Raw genomic sequence first — 27,589 nt, forward strand, 5'->3', positions numbered from 1 at the left:
TGTTTTTGTACACATGTGGCTCATATTTCAGTTAAATCCGTGCATTTGTGGCAGTTTAGGACCTCAGTGTTGTTCACATTGGAGCTGACTAAAACATCTGAACTGGGCATTAAGGCTCACTGTGTGTACCCTGTTCATGGCAGAAGGTAGTAAAAGTTATGTTGCAGAGAGAAAAGACATTAAAGACATTTATGGTTACAAAGAAGATGTCAATTTTTTTTATTAAAAAGTGTTGAAAATCAGTCTTTGAAAATGTTTTATTTATTTTTATGGCATTTTTCTAGTCACAAAGTGACTAGAAAGACAAGCAACACATATAGAGACACAATATTTATTATTGTAATTTATTCTTTTGTATTTTCCTAAATCATGTTGTATTTAACTTAGTTTTTTTTGTTCATTTTTAAGTTGTCTGTTGTATCATATACACCTGTTTTATTTCTAGAATGCTGTTTTATTTTGTATGTGTGTAAATTATAAGTAAAGCTAAGCAACAGTCCACAGACTGACGCTGACCAGGATGGAAGAAATACTCCTTCAGTAAAAGTACCAATACAGCAATATAAAAACACTCCAGAAAAGTCCTGCATGAAAAACCCTCCTACAGTAAAAGTATATAAGTATTATAAGCTTGATTTAGTCACGGTGGGTCATGAGGGGTCGTGAGATGATTAATGGGAGAGGAAAGAAGAAAAAAAAGTTCTGATTCACAAATCTGTTTTCAGTTTTTGGGCTTTTTCTCTAATCTAATCACAACTGAATGAAGCTCCCTTCAATAAGGTCTATTATACAGCGGCAGGCTGTGGGACGAACTTCACTCTCTGGCAGAAACAGGAACCATGGTAGATCATTTATATACGTATAATAAATCTTTGTATACAGTCAGTGGTCGGGAACGGCAACGGTTGCCATCATCCACCAGCTGTTGCAGGATGAGAGAAGGAGATCTTCCAGAAGGCTGATTGTTTTTGTTTTATTTCGTTTTAAATATTTTTATTATCCATAATACAAAAAGACATTTCTTGGACAAGTGGAGATGAGCCATTTTTCAGTCATGCGATCGAAAAAAATCGATTTTTAAAGACCACTTGTTATGCAGCAATTCAAAAAGAATTTCCTCATCTTTACTGTTCACATTTTTTAAATCTTATGATAAGATATTAAGATGTTAAGATATTTAGTTGTGCGCAAAAGATAAAGAAAAATACAATTTTTTGGGACTTTAGGGGCTCTGTATAATAATAACTTGTTCCCACAAGATAATTATGTTGTGCGCACAAATTAATAACTTCTTCCCTCAAGATAATAACTTGTTTGCACAAGATAAAAAAAATACAATCTTTTGGGACTTTAGGGGCTCCGTAGTTATCTCCAACAAACTTCTGTTAGGATGTTCGTAAAGTGGCCACGCCTGTAGGCTGAAACCGAAGCAGCAGGGTTAAACTGGTATGAAAGTAATACGGGATGAAAGTAACGCGGCGATTTCCCCCCGAGCCCATACATGTTTAACATGTTTAACTGCATCTGCACATACAGCACACGACACTTACTACAACCTCGAGAAATCGTGTGGATATGTCATACTTCCGCTGAGTTTTACCTGAAAAGCTGTTTTCGACCACGGTAAGTAATTTCACTCAAACGGTTTTTGTTTTTGTTTTTTTAGACGAGTTGTGTTTATTGTTTCATGTCATGATCATTTGACGGATTATTTAGTACTTCAACACACCCTGAACTAATACTAACTCTACTTTGATCAAACCACTGCACCTACAGTACAGGACAAGGATGAGGAATGTCTTACGAGTCTTTTGTCTGCACTGGTGCGAGGCATGTTATATCTGTCACAAATCAGACAATGAATAAAACAAGAGAATTTATTTTAGTAATACAGCATATTAAATGTGTTATTTTTACACGGTTGACTGTACACTAGCTTGTGAGCTGTTATCTCTAACACACCTCTGTTAGGATGTTTAGAAGTGGCAACTACAAGGCCTTGAGGCTGAAGCCAACATAGTACCTTACAGTGCAATGCCACTAACAGCTGCTAGATGCTGGCTCCAAAAAACAGAAGGTCTTCCTCCCCAAAAAAGTCCTGAGCTCCCCCGGAAGCAACAAAATTTTGAGTTTGTGGGGGTCTTGGAAAAAACAAGCATTAAGTATAAATAAGCATTAGTGGCCGGTGCAACTTTATCATCTGACAATAATGCACTTAACATGATTGATGGACATGTTCAGGGTGTGTTTATGTATCATGGCTCACATGCTTCTGTTCTCTGCATAATTATTGTGAGTGGATTAATAATAATGATGATGATGATGATAATAATAACTTTATTTGTATAGCACCTTTCATACAAGAAATGCAGATAAAAGTGCCTCACAACAAAATAAATTACATGCACCAAGTGCTTTAAATGAAAAGGACATAAAAGCATGTAAAAAAAACATTGATGTAACACAACATAAAAAATACAGTGAAACTAAAATAGATAGAATGCATACTGAATAATAATCAAAGAATTAAGTATGATAAGAACAAATTAAAGCATAGAATATGTAGAATGTATAAAATAAATATACATTTTATCACACACACTTATACACGCATGTGCTCACATGCTCACGCACACATACACACAGATGGGGGAGCAAACAGGAAGGCAGGAAGGAAGTAAAGATGAAAGTGTTCGGTCTGTTCAAACTCCATTTTAAAGTCAACAGAGCAGAAGGAGGAAAACAGCAAGTCTGAGGCAGGGTGAGTGTTAATATTAGCACTGCAAATAAGGATTACTGTAATTATTGATTAATCTACTGATTTTTCTTTTTTGGATTAATTGTTTAGTTGATTAAACTAAGAAGAAAAATATGAAATCACCATGTTGATGTCCTTAAACATTGTTTGCTGTTTTTCATTTCCTGGTGTCTGCATCCTCACAGCAATGTAACATGGCACCATGGCTGTTGCAGCAATTAAAAGCTTGGCTTTTAACTTAATGTTCATATTTTGTTTGCCTGTTGCTTATAGCCTTCTTGTTTTTGTGTGACAAAAGCTATCATGACGTTATCCAGCTAAATTGATGGATTTGCTCACACACTCCTCAAACATATGCCACTTATGAAATCAAGAATAATGCTTTTCATGAAAGATGGCAGATAGTTGTTACAATGATGCTTTTTCTCATATTAATTATCATCTAAATATTTCTGTGGAGTTCTTCTCGGTAGCAGTGTTATGTATGTTAAATGTGTGTGTAAACAAAGCCAACAAGATAAATGGCTAACAACATAATCTAGCTTTGAGACACAGGCCTCAGGTCCTGTGATTCTTCATAGTTGTAGAAATGATCGGAAGATGAATGCAGTATATTGGAGAATGCATAGGGGCACTTTGACTACAGTTGTCCTCTCCACTTCACTCATTGATTTGATAACATTAGAGAAAATCATTTAACAGAAATTGCAATTGCATGCAAGCATAAAGAGATCCTCAAGTTTAAATAAACAATGAGTGGTTATTATTAAAGATGGCCCTGAATCAGTCATCAAATCGATTTCTGTACTTTTAGCTTTTTAACATACAAATATGTGATCTGGGTCCAAACACTTCCTCTGGATGAAATAACAAAATGTAACCATAATTTTTCTTGCAAGTATAGCCAGATAACCACCTGTTGAAAGGCACCAGAATAAAGGAAATTACATCTACTCTGTTAAAAATTATCTGAGGGAGGAACCCCAGACCCACATTTTCAATGCCTCCTACATCCATGTGCGCCACACTGATTCATTAAAATAAAGGTCACAATTAAGAACGACATATATGTTTATCTGATATCTGTTTGATGGATTTAAACCAGAATCAAAGTTTATCTTTATCATGGCTAGAAAACACACACGGTCATAGTTAAATTAATGTAAACTAATAAGAAGCTACTAAGTTGAGAGGTAGGACTGGTTTATTATATTGTGTGTGTGTCTCCAGTGTTTCTGGTTTACCTCTCAGACTCCTTAGAGGAAGAGAACAGACCAGAATTTCTAATTTCCAGCTGTCTGTCTATGAAGAGTGACCAGTCAAAAGGTGATCCTCCAGCCTTCAGTAATGAACTTGGACCCTAAGACACAAAGTAAAAGGCTGTTTTTACTGTAAACTTATGAAGATGATTCAGTGTTGAAATGTAATTAAAAAAAAACACCACTGACTGACAACCCACACTCTACTACAACCATCTCCATCAGTTATTAGTGAGAATCTGAAGATCTTCTGCATCACATTTATCCATCTAAATATAAAGTGGCAGCTGATGTGTTTAGCAAAGCTGTGCAGTTCATAAAAATGTCTGTAAATGATACAGTCAAACTACATGCATGCATCAGACTTTACAAACAAACAAGAGATAAATGTTCAGGATTTGTGTCATAATCATTCACAGTGTTTACACATTTAGAAGTTCAAATCTCTGTTCTCACATTTGTTTTCAGTTATAGATACAAAAAGAACCACAGACCCCATATTCATAGTGTGTACTTTGGTTTTTCTGTTGTTTGGTATTTAAACACTTGTTTGTGAAAATGCTGTAAAAGTACGATATCACTTGAAAAGATGAAGGCCTCAAGGTGGGTTCAGCATTAGCAGTTAGAAACAAAAGGCCCAGTTCTGACACAAACACCTAAACTGTGTTTCTTATTTGCAGAACAGAAAATGCTTCAAAAGGTGTTGAGATCTGAAAACTCTTCATGCAGTCATCAAAATCATAGACTGAACATGGCATGTCTATATTCCCTTAGATCAGGACCTCCACCAATGAGGTAATGTTTTGACCCGTTTGTTTCTACATTTGTTGGTTTGTCTGTCTGTCTGTCTGTCTGACCCTAACCCCCACCCTTCAAGGGACCCCAACAGCGCATTATGTGAATTGTGGAAAGGCCAGCTTTGATGCTTAGGGAGCATAGGGCCTATTAGGATGGGGAAAAAACATTCATAAGGAAACATAGGGCTGACCCCGACTGAACCTGCTGATTTATTTATCTTCTCTGGTGTCACAGAGAGCTCAAAGAGAAATACTATCAGCATCATTAGTCAGGACTAGAATGTGATATATCATAAGTAGAGACAGACAGGAAGGATGACACAGGATGAAAAAGCCTGATATTACAGGAGGATAGTCACTGTGTTTCACTTGTTTCACATTTTATTGGGGAACTGCTGGGCTTACATATCACTTATATGATCACTTCCTTGACAGTTTTGCGTTCAGCAGTTAACAGTAGTTTAACTTTTAATTAATGACAAAAACACATATGTAGCCAACTATTAAAATCCTGTGGTTTGTCTTTTGTTTTCACAGAACAAAAAAAACACACATAAGTGCACTTTGAAACAAGACCCTCATTTTCACGCACTCTCGGTTGACAACTTTCACACCAGCGTTAATGAACCATTCAAAACATGTAAAGACACCAGAAATCACTGAACAACAACAAACAGGTGAGTTGTGAAAGCAGAGGTCTAACTCGACTTTGTTGACTGTTGTTTAAGATTGAACTTTTATTCTCAACATTTAAGCCAGAAAAATGTAAATTTTAACATGTACATTTTCATGACAACTGAGAAAACTCGATCTGATAGAAAGCTCCAGAACCGCTACTGAGTAGACTTGTGGTAAGATGTTTTCACTGAAGATCCTCTTGTTATTACAGTAGAAACACAGAATGAGTTCCTACTGGCAGACAGAAACACAACTGTTCTTTAATCAGTGTTCTCTGATTTTACCAGAGAGCCAAGATGACGGAGATGGACCTCCTTAACGTTCTGGAAGATTTAACAGATGATGAATTTAAGAAGTTCAAGTGGTCCCTGAAGTATGAAAAGTTAGGCAACATCTCGCCCATCAAAGAGAGCCAGCTGTCAGAGACAAAGAGGCAGGACGTGGTGGATCTGATGGTGCATAAATATGAATTTGCTGGAGCTGTGGAGGTGATCAAGAGCATTTTAAAGAAGATCAGCAGGAATGATCTGGTGAGGGATTTGCCAAACATCGGCTCAGGAGCAGAAGGTCAGTCATAGGAAGAGAAAAACATAACATGACTTCCAGACAGTAGATCTGTGAGGAAAAACAGCCTATTTCTTTATATTTTTCATAATTTTAGATACAGTACACACAGTAAGTATTTGGACAGTTACACATACTCATTTTTGTTCCTCAGGCTCTGTGCTTCAGCACATTCAATTAAAAATAAAATAACTGATATTACATTAAAGTCTCACCCTTAATTTGAGTAGGTTTATTAAGTAATGGAACAGATACACATGAAGTCAGACTAAATGATCATATAACAATGCTGACATAAGTATGTGAACCGATGTCCACGGTAAATCTGGCGCTATCTCCTCCGCTGATCAACAGACACTATTGGTTGGTATTGGTTGAACTAGGCTGGTTTCATACCGTGGGTAATTTGGGGAGTTGTCATTTGATCATTGAAATTTTGTGGGTCTTACTGTGGAAAACATGAATGAACTCTTGTCAGGAGGGAAGTGACGTCCTTCTGACAGGTGGTCCTACAAAGTAACCATTATTGGTTACTGTAATGGGGTTTGGGGATAGGAGAAACCTTATTTCCCCAGGTAGATTTCTCCTGGGGAATGTTGATTTCTCTGCCATAGTCATTTGTTTACAGTAATTATATGCATACCCTTCTTCCACCAACAGACCTCCATCATCGAGACCCCGATTATTCTGCAGGTCCCCGGGCTCCAGAGGCTGCAGAACTCGGGCATGTCCACAGAGGTGCTGTGTCTTCTGTGTTCAGTTAACTGTACAGTTCCTCAATAATTATTTTGTTAAGGATTGTTTCATGTTTTAAGTTTGTTCGACATTATCTCCACACTGTTTAAGTTAATTAGTTTCACAAAGTCGTTTTTCGCGTCTTTCAGTCTCATCTGGCAAGACCCGGTGTGCATTTACGTGGAAGAGTTATTGGTCAACTGAACACTCACTGGGTTGTCGTTGGTCTTTGTTTATAGATGAATGTGGGTTGTAGGTGGAAGTAGACAAGGCAGCATTACTGAGGTGGCGCATCACTTGTAAACTTGCATGTAATACTGTAATGTATATAGTATGTAGGCTAAGCGCTTTTGTCAAGAAATCTGTCTGAGAGCCTATAGAAATGATTATTTCATCCTTGTATGTATAGTCCAACTAAAACTGAAACTAACAAAAAAGTATCTCCTAGATGTCTAAAGTTGGTTTCCACCACTTAACTTACTGTTTATTGAATTCAGACACAATCATGAGGTGAGTAAAAGTTCTTACTAAGACACACAAAGCATAACAGAACAAAAAGTCAGGACTAACAAACGTTTTCTATCAATAATACTGATAAAATAAGAAAGGCATGCTTCGAGAATAAGGTCAGTGTAGAGGAGAAATCTGATCACTGAGTTGTTGCATGTACACACAGATTTACAATAACTAGGTTACTACTGTGCGTGTTAACACGTTCCCCGATTACCAATGTAACCTAGTTTCTCTGAGTAACCTGGTTATATAAGCACATGTAAACACACTGATAGATGTTTAAATCTACATTGTTCCTCTCTTTCAGCAGATAGTGGTCTGCAGGAGGTTTTAGATATATATAAGTTAAGTCTGAGGAGGAGATGTCAGCATGTGACTGAAGGAACTGATGAAGCAGGAAGTGAAACCCTCCTCAACAGGATCTACACTGAGCTCTACATCACAGAGGGAAAGAGTAAAGAGGTTAACACCCAACATGAGGTGAGACAGCTTGAGACAGCTTCCAAGACGCTCCATGACACTCCAATCAAGTGCCACAACATCTTTAAAGCCTTACCTGACCAACAGAAATACATCAGAGTTGTTCTGACGAACGGCGTCGCTGGCGTAGGAAAAACCTTCTCAGCTCAAAAGTTCACTCTGGACTGGGCAGAGGGCTCAGAAAACCAAGATGTCAGTCTGGTGATTCTGTTTTCGTTCAGGGAGCTGAACTTTATCAAAGATGAGAAGTACAGTCTTCTCATGCTGATCCATGAATTCCATCCAACATTACAGAAGGTCACAGCAGAACACCTTTCTGACTGTAAAGTTTTGTTCATCTTTGATGGCCTCGATGAAAGCAGATTTTCACTGGATTTCAAGAACAGGAAGGTCGTGTCTGATGTCACACAGATGTCATCAGTCAATGTGCTGTTGAGAAGCCTCATCGAGGGGAATCTGTTTCCACTAGCTCTTGTCTGGATAACTTCCCGACCTGCAGCAGCCAATCAGATCCCTCCTACATGTGTTGACAGGGTAACAGAAGTACGAGGCTTCACTGATGACCAGAAGGAGGAGTACTTCAGGAGGAGATTCGGTGATGAAGAGCTGTCCAGCAGAATCATCTCACACATCAAGACATCCAGGAGCCTCCACATCATGTGTCACATCCCAGTCTTCTGCTGGATCACTGCTACAGGTCTGGAACACATGTTGACTACAGATCAGAGAGGAGAGCTGCCCAAGACCCTGACTGACCTGTACACACTCTTCCTGCTAGTTCAGACAAAAAGGAAGAGGCACAAGTATGATGAGGGACATGAGACAAGTCCACAGGTTAAGCCAAAGCGGAAGAAGCACCAGTATGATGAGGGACATGAGACGAGTCCACAGGAGCTGACAGAGGCTGACAGGGAAGTCCTTCTGAAGTTGGGGAGGCTGGCGTTTGAACAACTGGAGAAAGGAAACATCATGTTCTACCAAAAAGACCTGGAGCAGTGTGGTCTTGATATCACAGAGGCCTGGGTGTATTCAGGATTTTGTACACAGATCTTCAAAAGAGAGTGTGTGATCTTCCAGAAAACAGTCTACTGCTTTGTTCATCTGAGCATTCAGGAGTTTCTGGCTGCAGTCTACATGTACCACTGTTACACCAGCAGCAACACAGAGGTACTGGAAGACTTCCTGGGGAAAAAACACAGTTACTCATCTCTGGATGACTTCCTTATGGGAGCCATGGAGAAATCTCTCAAAAGTAAAAATGGCCACCTGGACCTGTTTGTTCGCTTCCTCCATGGCCTCTCTCTAGAGTCCAACCAGAGTCTCTTAGGAGGCCTGCTGGGTCAGACAGAAAAAAGTCCAGAAATCATCCAGAGAGTCATCAACAACCTGAAGGAGATGAACACTCGTGATATCTCTCCTGACAGAATCATTAACATCTTCCACTGTCTGATGGAGATGAACGACTGCTCAGTACATCAGGAGATTCAAGAGTTCCTGGAGTCAGCGAACAGATCAGAGAGGGAACTCTCTGAGATCCACTGCTCAGCTCTGGCCTACATGCTGCAGATGTCAGAGGAGGTTCTGGATGAGTTGGACCTGGAGAGGTACAACACATCACTGGAGGGACGTCGGAGACTGATCCCAGCTGTGAGGAACTGCAGAAAGGCTCAGTAAGTCCATATGTGATAAGCATTTTAAATCAGTGTAGATTAGTAGTTTAGTTCTTCCAATATGAATAATAAAATTCTTATTGTTGTTAAAATAGTGCTCTCCCTGTTTATAGCCGAAATGTCAGTTATATTTAGCCACAGATGTTCTTGAGCTGATTCAAATGCTGAGAGTGCAAATAATGTTGATTTTTCAGTTGGTTGTGTTTATAGCTGTTAAGTTATTCAACACATTTATTCTATTTGTTTCTAGTAATTATTGGATTCTACAGTTTTTTTCTTCTGTTTATATTCCTTTGGGTGACGATGCGTCATTCAAATCTGGTAAAACAAATGAAGGAAGTTGACTGGGGTTTTGTTACAGCAGCATTTTATCATAACATACAGTGCTGCTTGAAAGTTTGTGAACCCTTTAGAATTTGCTGTATATCTCCATAAATATGACCTAAAACGTGATCAGATTTCCATTCAAGTCCAAAAACTAGATAAAGAGACATCAGTTAAACAAATGAGATTAAAAAAAATCAAACTTTTTGGCTTGAATGAGAAGCGTTATGTTTGGCGATGAGCAAACACTGCATTCCAACATAAAAACCTTAACCCATCTGTGAAATATGGTGGTGGTATTATTAAGGTTTGGGCCTGCTTTGCTGCCTCTGGACCAGGGGCCTGTTTTAGAAAGCAGGTTCAACAAACTCTGAGTCTAACCCTTAGCTCTGAGTTGATGAACCCCAAGATGGGAAACTCAGAGTTTTCGGATTCATAACAGCTCATCAGAGTCAGTTCAATCAACTCTGAGTATGTTCACTCTGAGTTAATCGTGTGCGTGATGAATGAAAAAAGCCATCATCAATGGAGCTGCGATACTATGAGTCACCATGGCAACAAGCAAATAAAAAACAGAGCCTACATTTTAATCCAGTGGACGTAGAGATATGAATGCATGTGTGTGTGGACCCTGAACATTTATCTTTAAAAAAAAGAGCAGGAAAAGTGTCAATAAGTTAACACAATAAAGTTTTATTGAGTGTTGTCTATTATTTCATCATTTACCAGATGTACATTTCCTTAATAATGATAAAGTGGAATCTGACTGTGTATCAGGCTGTAGCGCTACATTACATTTTAAATATATTTTTATGGACTTATGGATGTGAACCTGACAGCAGGTAGCTAGCAATGAGAGATGATCTTTCTCAACTGTAACTGTTCACTCAGTTGAACTGAAAATATCCTGGAGTCAAGTTGAAAAAAGCGGACAGTAAAAATATTTTTCTGTTCAAGGTGGCCTCCTTTCATCCTCAAGATTAAAGCAAAACAAAGATTAAAAGTCTGCAAGTATGAGAGAGAGTGATGAGAGTTATTGTTTCATTGAAACACAGTGAGATACGATTAACTGAGTGGAGTGCTCTGGTAGCCTACTGGTTAAGATGCATGCCATATAATTTATAACATAACCAAGAAAACCCATTCAGCCCCCTGAATCGGGCTGAATGAAGCTGGTATGCTCTCATCTCTGCCTGGGAGGCAGACCCAGCTCTAGGTTTTGCAACCTGAGTGGAAGTGATGAACGACTTGTCCAAGTTGTCCTCCCCTGATATGAGGAATCCCAAGGTGTCCTCATCATTGTCTTTGTAGTTCAACTCCAACATGTCTTCCAAAGGTAGCAGCAGCGTGGCTAGGTCCACCTGTGAGCCCCAGCTAGTGATAGTGCTGGTGCGTGGCCCGGCATCCATGTCTGTCCCCACCATCTCCCCGTCATCAACTTGCATGTTGCTGACAGACAAGTAAGGCTTGTTATTATTCTAGCCATCTTCAAAGACTCTTGATGGTGAAGCAGGCACAGTGCCTGCATGAAGCAGGGGCTTCGATGTCCAGCCGGGTAAGTTCCAGCCCGAGGCAGCATGAGCAGTCCTGGGGCCGGATGCATAAACAATGCACATGCACAAAAAAAAAATGCATACGCCATTTCCTGCACATAAACTGGTATATACAAACACAGAATGTGCAGTGAGAATGTGCGCACCTCACACATTCTTCAGACTATGTGTACACATGGCAAAGTCGAGGCCCGGAGTCTCTGTCTCCTTTGGTGTGAGGGAGGGTAACATCCATCTTCACTAGCAGGCACGCTAATAGAGAAGAATGGCAAAATAGCTGGCGTGTTAATCCTGTGGGAGCCGAGCGTCTCGCCAACCCACTTGGTATGCGAGTGTGAACGCTTGGTGAATCACCCAAGCTACTGCAGTGGGTAGTCAAGACCATTGAAGACCTGGCCATAGTATGGCTAGGTAAAAGAGCACTCCAGTGTTTGGTGAAAGCTGGAGAGTCAAAGTGTATTGAGGTAGCTAGCGCCTGGCGCTGGAATGTTTAGCCGAGATAGCTCTGGTCTGTGGACAGTTAAGAGGTGTTTGAATGACGCCTGCGTCGTAGTTTAAGCTATTTAAAGGTAGGTGGAACCACCTGACATGGATGTTGCAATCACCAGCCAATCAGGTTTGGTATAGTGAGATAAATGCTTCTGAGGAATACCCAGGGGGTGTATCACATTGTGAGACATCAAAACAAGACTATGAATGAGAACCGCAATGTTTGTGGTTTGAATTCAGTGGTGGACTTTTGTTACATGTCATTCCCTGTCTCTCTTTATACTTGTTTCTGGTTATGTCTTAACTGTTGCTTTCCATTAAAGGAATAAAGTGGCTCAGAATTTTTTTTTCAGCTGAACCACTGATGTGACAGCAAATGTTAATCAAAATGGGGAATGTCAAACTGTCTCATCATCAAATAAAATATTTACATTGAAGTAAATATAAAATGTTCTTCATGATAATATGTTGTAATATGTGTGTCATGACAGACTTTCTCACTGTGGACTCTCAGCGACTCACTGTGAAGTTGTGGCCTCAGCTCTGAAGTCCAAGCCTTCCCTTCTGAGAGATCTGGATCTGAGCTACAATGGATACCTAGATGATTCAGCAGTGAAGCTGGTGTGTGCTGGACTGGAGAGTAGAAACTGTATACTGGAGACTCTGAGGTAAATACTCCGGCTGTAATTTTGGTAATGTTTTTTCTATATATTCAGTTCAAATCCTTCACTTAAGTTTCAAATGTTTAGTTCATACATTTTCGAGATTTGCCCGAGCACAAATCTGTAGAATTAAATTTTTTTTCATGAATTCAAATTCCAGTCTTGTTCTGTGTAAAACTGATTTCCAAGGTTTAAACTGAGGCTTCAGCAGTCTGAGTTACCCATATCAAGTTAGTATCTTTTGTGTCTCTTCAGTGTTTCTTTGCTGAGCTGCAGTGAAGGGATCGTAACTCAAAGAGGGAATTTTGTACTAAATAGTCTGTAACTTTGAGTCAGACCAATCAAGTGGGTGTCTAGCAGACTGTCAAAGCCTAATATTAGCTTCTGCTGAACTAGTAAACTAATTTCCACAGTGTAGCAGTGTTTGGAAGAGACCACTTCACAGTCAGCATGGACAATAAGAATAATTACTTCCACCAATAACATTTAATTACACATACCTATTAAACTACCCAATACAGGAGGAGGGAGGTCATGTAATAAACAATGAACAGGTTTTTAGTCCAAAATGTCTGATTTCATATTGATCCTCTAATTACAGACTTGACTGAGTTCAGCAGTATTTTATTAATCCATGTTGACATGAATAGATGTCTGAATGTTGTAGTGACATTTGGATGATGTTAGTACAAGGCTGACATTATGATGATCCACAATAACACAATGACAAAGTCCCTCTACTCATTTTAGAGAAAAGGTCATCGATGAGTACAAAGTAATGTTGAACTACACATTTAAAAACTGAACACATCTGATTTGATGAAACCACTACATCATTTATTCTTTATTCAGATTGTGTTGCTGCAGAATTTCAGAGATCAGCTGTGCTTCTCTGGCCTCAGCTCTGAAGTCCAACCCCTCCCATCTAAGAGAGCTGCATCTGAGTGACAACTTCCTGTATGATCCAGGAGTGACACTGCTGTGTGATTTTCTGGAGAGTCCAAATTGTAGACTGGAGACTCTGGGGTCAGTTCACTGACTGTCTGTTACCGTTGTTGAACTTAATGTTTAAAAACTGAACCTAATTTATGTACATACAAAACTTAACATCCATGAAGTGAATTTTCTTTTTTCCATATTTTCGTTTCTTACTGAACAAAGTTTAATCTCTAATAAAAGGGTGACTGATTCTTAAAGGAAATGTAGAAAATGTCCACTGTTAATTGTTAAAATAAATTCATGTTTAGAATTTTTGGTAAAGAGTCACATCTGTATACAGAAGATCCTCTCAAGTATTATCTATAACATTTAAATATTTCTTTATTATATTCTTTAATGTGTTTTAATTAATAATGTCTGATCATTGATATTGATCCTTCAGAACACACACAAACACACACATACACAGAGAAAGAGAGAGATCAATGCGGGTGTTTAAGTATTTTTTATGAATCAGTGTTGACATGAATAAGTGTCTGAATGTTGTGGTGACATTTGGATGATGTCTGTAGAAGGCTGACATTATGATGATCCACAATAACACAATAACAGTCACTGTACTCTTTTTAGGGAAAAGCTCATTAATGAGGACATAGTAATGTTGAACTACACATTTAAAACCTGAACACATCTGATTGGATTTTTACCTACACAACAACAAACAAGAAAAATGGTTTCCACAGGTAGATTTCTCCTGTAAAACTCTGATTTCTCTGTCATGTATTGGCTTTTTACATGTGAGCATGTGCAGGTAAAGGACTGCAGGCAGAGAAAATAATAGCAGTGCAGCTGGATGAAAGCAGAGATCATTGCACAAAGTGATGTGTCCTCATATTTAAAATAAATCCATCTAAAGTCCAACTGAAACTGATACTAACACATAGCAGCCTGTAGAAGTCTAAATAAGTTGGTTTCCTGCACTGAACATTTAAATATTTGTTAAATTCAGACACTTTGACGTTTTGAGGAAGAGTTCTACTCTGTCTGTCCTCCTCTCACTGTGCTGTGAATCTGCTCTGATACAAACACTCATACCAAAACCATAAAACAAAGTCAGAAAGCAGAAATTTCTTTCACTAATACAGTTCAAATCCGTGAGCCACACTTCCAGAGTAAGGTCGGCTTTAGTAGAGAAATCTGATAACAGACCTGCTGCATTTACACAAAGATTTACAGTAAACGGGTTACTACAGCGAATGTAAACACTGATTGATGAGGACATAGTAATGTTGAACTACACATGTAAAACCTCGACACATTTGATTAGATTATAAATTGATTTTTATCTACATCATTCATTCTTCAGATTGTGTTACTGCAGATTGACAGAGAGCAGCTGTGCTTCTCTGGTCTCAGCTCTTAAGTCCAACCCCTCCCATCTGAGAGAGCTGGATTTGAGTAAAAATGACCTTCAGGATTCAGGAGTGAAGCTGCTGTGTGATTTCCTGGAGAATCCGCTCTGTAGACTGGAGACTCTGAGGTCTGACCATTTTTTACTTCTGTGCTGAAGTTATATGATGTGAAAGTTGCAGTGACACTAACCTACAGACATAAAGTTGATATTATGCTGATCCACACTGAGTATCTTAATGGTAAAGTCTATTTTCTTCCTCAGTGGTTTAGTCCATAGCTGCACATTTAAAATCTTCATAGAACCAGAAACATTCTACATTGGATAATTCACTCTGAAACTCTTAAACTCTTGTTTTTTACATTAAATTTCACCTTCACATTTAAACCAACAAACTCAATCAGACAGCACCAAATATAATATTGTGTATTTACTTGTTCCAACACTTTTATGAAGTTATGCAGTGTTTATACTGACTGAAATATTAAACCATAAGATGCCTGATCTTTTTTATGGTGACACCATTCTATTAAATGTAAATATTGTAGATATATTGAACACCCTTTTCCTCCTATTTTCCTAAAATCCATCCTGATATATTTGGTATCTTTTGTAAACGTTGGGATCTTGAGCAGAACCTGAAATAAATTTCTGTGGGTTCTTTTTACTTGTGTTTTGCTGCACAACATGAGTTTGTATAGATAGAGTCACTGGTGGAGCTGCAGAGTTTAAGAGGTTAAGTCTTTACGTCTTTATTGAAGTAGCAAATAGTAGTACTAATGAGAGCTCCTTTTCACTGTTTGTATTTGACAGTTTTTAGTCAATTTTCTAAACCTCTACATTCTAAACCTTCTTCAACTCTGAGCAGATTATGAAACATTGAATAATTTCAAGCATAAACCTTGTCCCTTAAAGTGACATCATTTATTCTTTATTCAGATTGTGTGACTGCAGGTTGTCAGAGATCAGCTGTGCTTCTCTGGCCTCAGCTCTGAAGTCCAACCCCTCCCATCTGAGACAGCTGGATGTAAGTGAAAACAATCTGCAGGATTCAGATGTGAAGCTGCTGTCTGATCTTAGGGAGAGTCCACACTGTAGACTGGAGACTCTGAGGTCAGTGCACTCACTGTCTGTTATTATTGTTGATCTTTGTTTAACAAGTGAACCTTATTTATGTACACACATAATTTGCATCCATGAAGTTAATTTATTTCTTCATACTTGAACTTTTTACTGAACAATGTTTAATCTGTTTATAAAAAATTACTTATTCTTAAAGAAACTGTAGAAAATGTCTGCTGTAAATTCATATTTATATTTTTTGGTGAAGAGTCACATCTGTATACAGAAGATCCCCTCAGCTAACATCTGAAAGAGAAATATTTCTGTATTATATCCCTTAATGTGTTTTAATGAAAAATGTCTGATCATTGATATTGATCCTTCAACACACACACACACACACACACACACACACACACACACACACACACAGGGGGATAGAGAAAGATCAATGCAAGTGTTTAAAGTAATTTTTATGAATCAGTGTTGATATGAATAGGTGTCTGAATGTTGTGGTGACATTTTAATGATGTATGTAGAAGGCTGACATTATACTGATCCACAGTATCACAATGATAAAGTCACTTCACTCATTTTAGTGAAAAATTGATTAGGACATAGTAATTTTGAACCTGAACACATCTGATTATTATAAATGGATTTTTATCTACATCTTTTATTGTTTATTCAGATTGAGTGACTGCAGTTCGTCAGAGATCAGTTGTGCTTCTCTGGTCTCAGCTCTGAAGTCCAACCCCTCCCATCTGAGAGAGCTGCGACTGAGTCACAACAAGCTGCAGGATTCAGACGTGAAGCAGCTGTGTGATTTTCTGGAGAGTCAACACTGTAGATTGGAGTATCTGAAGTCAGTTCACTGTCTGTCTGTTGCTATTGTTGATCTTACTTTTAACAATGAAACCTAATTTATGTATACACATAACTTACATCCATGAAGTTACTTTTCTTTTTTCCATATTTTCATTCTTTTACTATGCAAAGTGTAGTCTGTAGGTATAAAAGAGGACTGATTCATTAAAAAAACTGTAGAAAATATCCACTGTTAGTCATTAAATAAATAAATGTTTATAATTTTTGGTAAAGAGTCACATGTGTATATGAAGATCCTCTCAACTAATATCTGTTTTAAATTGATCAAGTTTACTTTTTGAAGGAGAAATATCTTGTGTATTATATTTTTAAAGTGTTTTAATAAATAATATCTGTTCATTGATATTGATCCTTCAGAACACACACACACACACACACACACACACACACACACACACACAGAGGGACACAGATAGATCAATGCAAGTGTTTAAAGTATTGTTTATGAATCAATGTTGATATGAATATGTGTCTGAATGTTGTGGTGATATTTGGATGTTATCTGTAGAAGGCTGACATTATGATCGTCCACAATAACACAATGACAAAGTTACTCTACTCATTGTAGCGAAAATTGATTATGACATAATAATGTTGAACTACACATTTAAAATCTGAACATACCTGGTTGGATTATGAATGGATTTTTATCTACCTCATTTATTCTTTATTCAGATTGTGGGACTGCAGTTTGTCGGAAATAAGCTGTGCTTCTGTGGTCTCCGCTCTGAAGTCCAACCCCTCCCATCTGAGACTGCTGGATCTAAGTAACAACAAGCTGCAAGATTCAGACGTGAAGCAACTGTGTGATTTTCTGGAGAGTCCACACTGTAGACTGGAGAGTCTGAAGTCAGTTCACTGACTGTTTCTATTGTTGATTTTAATGTTAACAATTGAACCTAATTTATGTGCACACATAACTTACTTCCCTGAAGTTAATTTCTTTTCTTCCATATTTTCATTTTTTTACTGTACAAAGTTTAGTGTGTAGTTGTAAAAGATGATTGATTTTTTTAAAATAAAAAACAGTAGAAATTGGCCGCTGTTATTTGTTAAAGTAAAGAAATATTTATAATTTTTGTTTAAGAGTCACATCTGTATAGAGACGATCCTCTCAACTAATATCTCTTTTAAATTGATTAACTTTACTTGCTGAAGGAGAAATATTTCTTTAATATATTCTCTAATGTGTTTTAATGAATAATATCTGATCATTGATATTGCCCCTTCGGAAAACACACACACATAGGGACACAGAGAGATCAATGCAGATGTTTAAAGTAATTTTTATAAATTAGTGTTGACATGAATATCTGTCTGAATGTTGTGGTGACATTTGGATAATATCTGTAGAAGGCTGACAATATGATGATCCACAATGATACAATGATGAAGTCACTACTCATTTTAGATAAAAGCTCATTGATTAGGACATAATAATGTTGAAGTACACATTTGAAATCTGAACACATCTGATTTGACTATAAAAGGATTTTAATCTACATCATTAATTCTTTATTCAGATTGAGTGAATGCAGTTTGTCAGAGATCAGCTGCGCTTCTCTGGCCTCAGCTCTGAAGTCCAACCCCTCCCGTATGAGAGAGCTGAACTTAAGTAACAACAACCTGCAGGGTTCAGGATTGAAGCTGCTGTGTGATTTTCTGGAGAGTCCACACTGTAGACTGGAGGCTTTGAGGTCAGTTCACTGACTGTCTGTTACTATTGTTAATCTTAATGTTTAACAACTGAGCCTAATTTATGTACATAGATAACTAACATCAATGAAATTCATTTTCTTTTTTCTATATTTTCATTTTTTACTGTACAAAGTTTAATCTGTAGTTACAAAAGATGATTCTTAAAAAAAACTGCAGAAAATGAATGTTCAGAATTTTTGTTAAAGAGTCATATATGTATACAGAAGATCCTCTCTAATATCTGTTTTAAATTGATCAAGTTTACCTGCAGAAGGAGAAATATTCCTTTATCATATTGATCCTTCAGAACACACACACACATATCCGATCATGGTCCCTTTTGGGGACATTACATAGAACCTGAAACCTGAACACATTTGATTGGATTATAAATGGAGTTTTATTTTCATAATTTATGCTTTATTCAGATTGAGGCACTGCAGTTTGTCAGAGATCAGCTGTGCTTCTCTGGTCTCAGCTCTGAAGTCCAACCCCTCACATCTGCGAGAGCTGTGGCTGAGTGACAACAAGCTGCAGCATTCAGACATGAAGCTGCTGTGTGATTTTCTGGAGAGTCCACACTGTAGACTGGAGATTCTGAGGTCAGTTCACTAACTGTCAGTTCCTATTGTTGATCTTAATGTTTAACAACTGAACCAAATATGTACATACATAACTTAGACCCATGAAATTAATTTCTTTTTATCCATATTTTATTTTTTTTACTGTACAGTTCAGTCTGTAGTTATAAAAGATGACTAATTCTTAAAGAAAATGTAGAAAATGTTCACTGTTAATTGTTAAAGTAAATTAATGTTTAGAATCTTTGGTAAAGAGTCACATCTGTATACAGAAGATCCTCTCAATTAATGTCTGTTTTAAATCAATAAAGTTTACTTTATGGCGAAATATTCCTTAATTATATAGTTTATTGTGTTTTAATGAATAATGTCTGATCATTGACATTGATCCTTCAGAACACACACACAAACACACAGAGGGACACAGAGACATCAACTCGAATGTTTAAAGTGTTTTATGAATCAGTGTTGACATGAATGGTTGTCTGAATGTTGTGGTGACATTTGGATGATATCTGTAGAAGGCTGACATTATGATAATCCACAATAACACAATGACAGTCACTCTACTCAATTTAGGGAAAAGCTCATTAATGAGGACATAGTAATGTTGAACTGCACATTTAAAACCTGAACACATCTGATTGGATTTTAAATGGATTTTTATCTACACAACGACAAACAAGAAAAGTGTTTTCCACAGGTAGATTTCTCCTGGAGATCTCTGATTTATCTGTCATGTATTGGCTTTTTACATGTGAGCATGTGCAGGTAAAAGACCACAGACAGAGAAAGTAACAGCGGTGCAGATTTTAGAGAAAAGCTCATTGATTAGGACATAGTAATGTTGAACTATACATTTAAACCCTGAACACATCTAATTGGATTGTAAATTGATTTTATTTAAATAATTTATTCTTTATTCAGATTGTTGGGCTGCAGTTTGTCAGAGATCAGCTGTGCTTCTCTGTACTCAGCTCTGAAGTCCAACCCCTCCCATCTGAGAGAGCTGAATCTGAGTAACAACAAGCTTCAGGATTCAGGAGTGAAGTTGTTGTGTGATTTTCTGAAGAGTCCACACTGTAGACTGGAGTATCTGAGGTCAGACACCATTTTTTTCTTCTGTGCTGAGATTAACAAGATGTGGTGATACTAAACTGCAGACTTAAAGCTGATATTATGCTGATCCACACTGTTATTAGAAAAGTCTATATTCTTCTTTAGTGGTTTATTCCATTGACTGTCAGAGTAATGTTGAGCTGCACATTTAAAACTTTAATATAACAAGAAAAATCCTACACTGGATAATTCACTCTGAACCTCTATAACACTGTTTTTTGTCTTGTATATTTGATAGTTATTAACCTGTATCCTGTTGGGTTCAGGTCTTTGGAGTTTCTAAATTTCAGGGCTGGACAAAAAATGGATTTCCTGATTATTATTTGAAGGATCAGTAATCGGTTCTTGAAATCCAGAGATCAATCTTTGCATTGTGCCTTTACTCAGTAAACATGTGTACTGTGTTGTGTGTATGCAGTGGTTACTTGCTGTAAATGGTTCAGTTGGAGCAGGATGATGTGTAAAATGTTTACTTTGTTTAATTTTCCCACCAACTAATAAACTCATGACAACACTGGTGTTACCAGTTACACCGGACATTTTACAAATTAAGATATTCATCAATGACACTCATCCATTGAGCACTTACTTTGATCTTTAACATTAGATTTTTAGTTTAGTTATTCCCCTTATTTAAGAGTTAGTGATGGCAGGCTTCAGGCTGCTGCCAGCGAGTTGTCCTCCATGTACAGCTGGGCTGCGGTGCACACAGACAGGGATGAGCCAGAGGACGACTGCTGCTTAGAACTGGAGCAACTTGCCTGCCATTCGGAGGGAGACATACCGAGAGCAGGCTGAGCAGGCAGAGAGTGGGAGAGTTGTTGCTGAAAACAAGCACAGAGACCCGGGGAGACATGAGAGCAGCTGCTTGCTAACAGATAGCGTTATGTTTGTTTACAGCAGCAGGACAGAGAACAGACATCCCACTCTGCTACTTTTTGCTGCAACTCTGCTGCTGCTGCTGCAGACACTCCTGGAGCAGACACTGCCAGTTTATAATTATGGCGTCTGTCGTCCAACTAAGTATTGATAACACACTTGATACTTTACGAATTGGAGTTTTTTATTTGAAAAATGTGGGCACTGATACACGTTTAAAAAAAGGGGGGTTGTTTCCATAGAAAAAGCAAAGCTATGGTATGGGCAGTGTACAAGTAATGTAATATGTCCCAACACCATGTAACACCGGTAACACTGACTACCGCAGCAAACATAGTCTCTACATACTGGGGAGCTAACACCAGCCAGCAGCTTTCTGCAGGTATCAGACTGACACAAATACTTATGTTGACATGAGCAGACTTTCAGTTTCTGCTGTCTGTGCTCAAACTGATAAAGTTGAAACAGCAGGTAGTGACAGTCCATGTGTTGTTTCATGGCATAGCATTGATTTTTTTTTTTTTTTAAATGTGCATAATGATGAAGCCCTTGCAAGTGATCAGTGGTGGGTAGAGTACTGAAAATCTATACTCAAGTAAACGTACAATTATTCCCATAAAAAATGACTCAAGTAAAATTGAGAATTAACATTTGAGAAACTTACTTAAGTTAAAGTAAATAAAGTACCTGGTTAATAAATTATTCAAAGCACAAGTTACTTTCCATTTTAATATTTTTAGGGTGTACAGGCCAGTGCAAAATAATGAAAAAGCAGCACTTGTTGAAAAACCATTTTGTTAATGATGTAGAGCAGGTAGGTCAATCAAACAAATAAGGATAACCAAACAATTGAAATATAAACAACTTGACCACAGTCTACACTCAATCCCCACATTTAGAGCAAAGTAGAAGTGTAGAAGTACAGTTTAAAAAAAGGAACATGAAAAATACTTGTTCCTTTAAAAATAAAGAAAAAAAATGTAATATTAATTGGAGCTCTTTTTTCACTGTTTGTATTTGACAGTTTCAACCTGCATCCTGTTGGGTTCAGCTGTTTGGAGTTTCCATTTTCTAAACTTCTACATTCAAAACTTTTTTCAGCTCTGAACAGATTATGGATCATTGAATGATTTCAAGCATGAACTTTATCTTCTAAAGTGACACAGTTTATTCTTTATTCAGATTGAGGTCCTGCAGTTTGTCAGAGATCAACTGTGCTTCTCTGGCCTCAGCTCTGAAGTGCAACCCCTCCCATCTGAGAGACCTGGATCTGAGAGACAACAATCTGCGGGATTCAGACATGAAGCTGCTGTCGAATCTTAAGAAGAGTCCACACTGTAGACTGGAGTATCTGAGGTCAGTAGAGCGTTCGAGCCAGTCTGTTCTGGTTTCAGCAGTATTGTATTAAACACTGTTAGAATCAAAGCAAAGATCCAGTATTTCCTGGTGAACCTCCAACCTTCTCAGTGGCTGCTTTCCCCAGTGAAGCTGTGAGAGGATACCAATCAGATCAGCCAGAAGCTTTTTGTGATCATGTGTTTGAGTAGATGTGACGATGATGTTGTGTTGATGTCTGCAGGAAATAAAATTGGATTACAGCTGACAGCTTTACTAGAGACAGTGGCCCTCATCATCAGTCATACCATCAAATCTAATTTGATAGTGTTTGTTCTCTCATTTCAACACTAAAGAATTGATCAGTTTATCTTTGTCTCTTTGTCAGATAACAGTCTGACTGAAGCCTGCAAATCACTACGAACCATCATTATTTTAGTTTAGTAACCAACAGCAGGTGCTTACCTGAGAGCTCTGACTGATTGTCATGTGATGATTAAACAGCAGGAAAGATCTTCAAATCCCACAGAGACTCTGTAGCTTTTAAACTTTTATAACATTTAGCTCTCACCAAATCCACCCACAACTTCTTCCTCACCATTGACGGTACCACTGTGCTTACCTCCCCCCACATCCACAATCTTGGCATTATCTTTGAACAAACCCTCTCCTTTGATCAACATGTCAAGCACATCACCCAAACAGCCTTATTCCACCTCAAAAACATCGCCCATCCCCGTCCATCTCTCTCCTTCTCAGCCGCAGAAACTCTTAATCCATGCATTCATCACTTCCAGACTGGACTGTTGCAATAGCATCCTCTATGGTACATCCTCCAAAATCCTCAATAAACTCCAATATATTCAGAATTCTGCTGCATGTCTACTTACCCACACCTGTACTGGCGACCACATCACACCAGTCCTACAAAACCTCTATTGGCTCCCTGTCCCCTCAGCACTTTATTTCCTCTGTGTACTTCAGTGAAATCTAAACAGACTTGATACCAAAAGTCTGTGCAGGTCTGTGAGCTTGGAGCTCGGTGTGTTCACTCCAAATTGTTACATGAGAGCTGAAAGGAAACTGGCTACGCTGCACAGCTGTTCCACTTCTGGTCTGAACAGGACTGAAGTCTTTGCTGCTCTTTATACTGGATGTGCTGTATCACTAACTGACAGCTGATGAAGTAAGTCTCACTAAACACTGATTTATGACTACTGTTGTTTCTTCTTCTCTCATCAGCTGGAAGTGATGATCTCTGTTAGAGTGTGAGTGAACATCCAAGGAGTGAGTGTTGAGAGAGGATCAGCTGTATCCTGATGATCCATCTGGAGTCCAGATCTGGATTTGTCATCTTCACTTAAGTCTTTTAACTGACTACAACCTGAACAGTTAAATCTGGATTTTGTTGAAGTCAGCACTTTACAAATTTGTTGTACATGAGCTTCTTGATGCAGAAAAGATAAAAAAAGGGTGTTATAAGTCAGACTCTGACCCTATTTTATCAAGCATCTCAGAATCACACTGAGAGTTAATGAGTACTAAAACTAATTTATGAAGCAGAAGAGAATTTACTCTGACTTTCAGCAGGAAAAGGAGTACTCCTGGGAGAGAGTAACATATCACTGTTTTACCACAGTCAGAGCAGCAATGTAGAGATAATGATGATGTGTTGAAGTTTTCTCACAGTCTCGACTGAAAATATTAAACAGTGGTAATTTGGTGTATTATGCTTATAGGCAGGTAACCAGACAGGTAACTTACCAAGGTTATGTAACAAAACCATGATGGCAAAATTCATTATAAGATGATATTTACAAACCGTAAAGAAAGTCTGAGAGATAAATGTAGCCTATATTTTAATTAAGATAACAGGTAATTTCACTCAGCTGCGTGAAATGATCTTGGTTCAGCCACATGGTTTCATAGCCTGTAATAGTGCTGCATCTTGCACATATTGAACAGACACATGTTGCAAACCCTCTCCATGAACATCTTCTCTTCCATTGTCCAATTCCTCTTTCACTACACCCCAAGTTAACTTCTGTTCTCTACATGAAGGTAAATACACTTTAACAATATAACCATGTATTTTTAACGTGTTTCACTGCAATAAATACTCTTGAGAACAAGAAACATTAAAGAGGGAAATCAGCAAGCTTGGAGTGGAAGAAATTAGTCTGAAAATGTGTTAGGGTGTTGTGGAAATTTTCTCTCGAGAAAGAAGGCACATGGAGACATAAAGAAAGCATTAAACATTGTTACTTGTTGAAGCAGTTGTAAACACTGTACAATCCATCACATCATCAGTAACAATTATACAAATGTCCAAACACAAACAAAAATACAATCATCTTGTATTTTTGGAGAGAAAGCATGTTGTTCAGCTGGCCCTTTCCCTAAAGCCAGCCCTTTCTCTAAAGATTGTGAACTCAAACTAGACAGCTTTATACGTCTCCAGAAGCAAAGCTAAAAACAGTCTGGTCCCTAAATGGACACTTCCACAAACCATTACACCTTCTTACAAACAAGTATGGTCTCTAAAACAGTAGGCTTAAAACAAAGATATCTCTAGCTAACCCCAGAGGTCAGCAAGCAACCCTCAGATAGAAACAGGTTCAAGAGTTCAACTAGCCTAGGAGTAGGATTTCTTCACCAACATGTGTCCCCAAAATGACGATGACATTACATCACATTCAGTTGATAACAAACATTGACTCCTTAGTTTGAAAACATTTGTAACATATATACAAAAGATTTATAAAATGATAACCTACTATTCAATTTTCTTTCACAGGTGTCTATTCCATTATTTGAAAAAAACTGGGCTGATCAAAAGAATTTAGTGTTAATTTTCAATATGCAAGAGTGTTTGTAGCTTTGCATCTATGACACACTGTGTCCTTGTTTTGTTTCATTTACTTAAATAAAGATTAAACATGACAATCAACTTAAGTCTTTGTTGTTATTTGATAACCATTAATAAATAAGACAAGTAGTATAGGGGAAAGTAAAAATTGAATTTGGGCAAGCAGATTTGTGACCCACTTACCTGACTTGGCAAGTGAAAAAAAAACCATTAATGTTGAGCCCTGAAAGTTTAAACAATTAATACCACACTAAACATGTCATGTTAACAGTAATAATCATGCATTCAAAAATGTACTTGGGTAAAAGTGAAGAAGTATCAGCAAAATGTACCTAAACATCTAGTCAAAGTGAAGCTCATCTTAGCTGCTTAATATACTGCTGGATAGTTTAATCTATCATAACATATCATATATTCTCTGTTGATCTTGTATTTTGTGTATAAAATCTTAATCTGTAAAGTAACCAGTAACAAACTGTCAGGAAAATGTAGTAGAATGGCAAGTACACTGTTTATACCTGAAATAGAAGGAACTGAATCCCTCCTAGTAGAAGTGGAGTAGAAGTATACAGTTGCACATTGTATAAAGTTGTATACAGTCGTACATTGACAATGATTTTTTGTTTTTCAAGTATTTTGTGGCCCTTTCATAAGTAATTTTGTGGTTTAATGAGTTAAAATAGTAACACAATTTTATATGTTTCATATCTAAACATCATAATACATCTATTGCTGTTTGGGGCTCATTTTAGTTGGAGGGCCCCAGCAGTTGCCTACCTTGCCTAATGGTAAAGTCCACCCCTGGGGAGGGATGAAGCTGACCAGCTGAGGTCCTCAGTCATCACAGCTCTCAGCAGCAGAAATTTTAAAAAATCTTCCTCCAACAGCTAAGAGGAGCAGAGAAGAGAAAACAGACTGAAACTGGACTTTTTTTCTTCATTGAGGATCCAGTCTGGAGATGATATATCTCAGTAGAGGGAACAGTTTCTCTCTGTTCAGATGTGGAAAGTTAAGGATCAAACGTGATTCAGCTGGGTTTAACTACTGAGGTCACAGCTGCAGTGGTCAAGGTTTCCCTCTTCCCTCTCCACCCCTTTCACTCCTGAAGCCAGTATTCCACAAGGTGCAGTCCTCAGTCCACTCCTTTTTCTCCTCTACATTTTTGATATGTTGAGTTGAATCAAAATGGGACAAATAAAACATGAATTTGCAGGCCGGGTGTAAAATAAATTGTAAACACATGCATGTTCTTATCTGATCTGACCCGGGCTGAAAAACTGTGACTGAAACACACCGAAACAGTAGAAACTATATCATCCATCAACATGTTTTAAGCAGCAGCAACACCTGCTGGACAAAACACTCACCTACGGTCAGTGCAAGAGGAAATACACACACTTCAAGTTTCACCACAGTGTAGAAATACTTCTTTCACAGTACTTGATGTTACAGCTGAGTTACAGTACTGCAGTGTGTGACTGTGGAGCAAAGAGGGAAGCAACGGGAACAGAAAAAGAAGTCAAACTAAATCAGGATTTAGATGTTTTTCTTCTATTTTAAATGAAATGTATGATCAGTGAAGTTTAATTTGATTTCACTTGAATTATTTTTAATTTCATTAAATCAAAAGAGGAAATCACCACATTCCCCTCACACCCTGGAAATAACCTGTTCCACACTCTCTCCTCTGTACATCAAAACCACCACACACAGAAACAGTTTCTTCCCCCTCACCATCACACTGATGATCACTGTGGCACTGTGCAATAGCCGTGGATCACTGTAACACCCACTGCATATGCAAATATTTATTTTAGTCTTAAATACAAAATGTGCAATAACATGTATACATTTCATGCATGGCTGTTTGTTTCCTGTTTACAGTTCACAGAAACAGTTTTACCTGTATATAATCATTTTTTGTGTATATTTCTGAAGATTGTTGTGTTGTTAATTGTGTAAGTACAAGTTCTCATCACCACCTCTGACTCTCAGCGGTGGCCTTCAAATGAAATTAAATTATTTTTATTTAGTGTAGTCCAGTTTGTCTTGTTTTGAGTATTTGCTTCTAGCTTCCTACCTCTTCTGTACAGATTATTTACTTGAAATTAATGTGTAGCTGAGTGAATGCTGGTACAGGTGTGTTTTTGTAACATATATGTGAATGGCTTTGTGTACATATCAAATCTTTATATATTTTATAATGTATTTTATAATGTGCAAACAAATAAAGGAATAAAGTAAAACCCCAATCAATGTAAAGCAAGGGGACAGGAGCAGAAATAGACATTATATCCTTTATCTGTCAAATATTTAGACTGTCAGG

General features: G+C 37.7%; 1 protein-coding gene and 1 long non-coding RNA gene across 10 annotated transcripts; both read left to right on the top strand.

Moving 5' to 3' along the window:
• The first annotated feature begins 1,226 nt into the window (after positions 1-1,226).
• LOC122967287 (NACHT, LRR and PYD domains-containing protein 14-like) lies at positions 1,227-19,076 on the top strand. Of its 9 annotated transcripts, XM_044331843.1 has the most exons (14): positions 1,229-1,623; positions 4,698-4,812; positions 5,352-5,491; positions 5,633-5,665; positions 5,780-6,059; positions 6,717-6,794; positions 7,615-9,454; positions 12,312-12,488; positions 13,335-13,508; positions 14,788-14,961; positions 16,586-16,759; positions 17,458-17,631; positions 18,306-18,479; positions 18,959-19,076. In XM_044331843.1, the coding sequence occupies exons 5-14, from the start codon at positions 5,789-5,791 to the stop codon at positions 19,002-19,004; spliced, it is 3,282 nt and encodes a 1,093-aa protein (XP_044187778.1). In that variant the 5' UTR covers positions 1,229-1,623; positions 4,698-4,812; positions 5,352-5,491; positions 5,633-5,665; positions 5,780-5,788; the 3' UTR covers positions 19,005-19,076. The 9 variants fall into 9 exon arrangements, with proteins under 9 accessions (XP_044187783.1, XP_044187778.1, XP_044187780.1 ...); XM_044331840.1 differs by lacking the exon at positions 5,633-5,665 and having other exon boundaries at positions 1,230-1,623; XM_044331842.1 differs by having other exon boundaries at positions 1,230-1,623; positions 4,703-4,812; positions 5,352-6,059.
• Positions 19,077-22,127: 3,051 nt separating this feature from the next.
• LOC122967289 lies at positions 22,128-25,344 on the top strand. Its single transcript, XR_006398577.1, has 4 exons — positions 22,128-22,415; positions 23,637-24,592; positions 24,927-24,930; positions 25,192-25,344. It is a non-coding gene; the product is annotated as an uncharacterized LOC122967289 (long non-coding RNA).
• The last annotated feature ends 2,245 nt before the right edge of the window (positions 25,345-27,589 follow it).

The sequence above is a fragment of the Thunnus albacares genome, chromosome 17, assembly GCF_914725855.1.
Source record: "Thunnus albacares chromosome 17, fThuAlb1.1, whole genome shotgun sequence".
Lineage (NCBI taxonomy): Eukaryota > Metazoa > Chordata > Actinopteri > Scombriformes > Scombridae > Thunnus > Thunnus albacares.

Bases quoted from the DNA above. Each gene is read 5' to 3' on its own strand.
- LOC122967287 (XM_044331843.1), top strand. From the start codon at position 5,789: ATGACGGAGATGGACCTCCTTAACGTTCTGGAAGATTTAACAGATGAT. The intron at 6,060-6,716 runs GTCAGTCATAGG...TTCCACCAACAG, and splicing joins CATCGGCTCAGGAGCAGAAG to ACCTCCATCATCGAGACCCC. The intron at 17,632-18,305 runs GTCAGTTCACTG...TTCTTTATTCAG, and splicing joins TGTAGACTGGAGAGTCTGAA to ATTGAGTGAATGCAGTTTGT.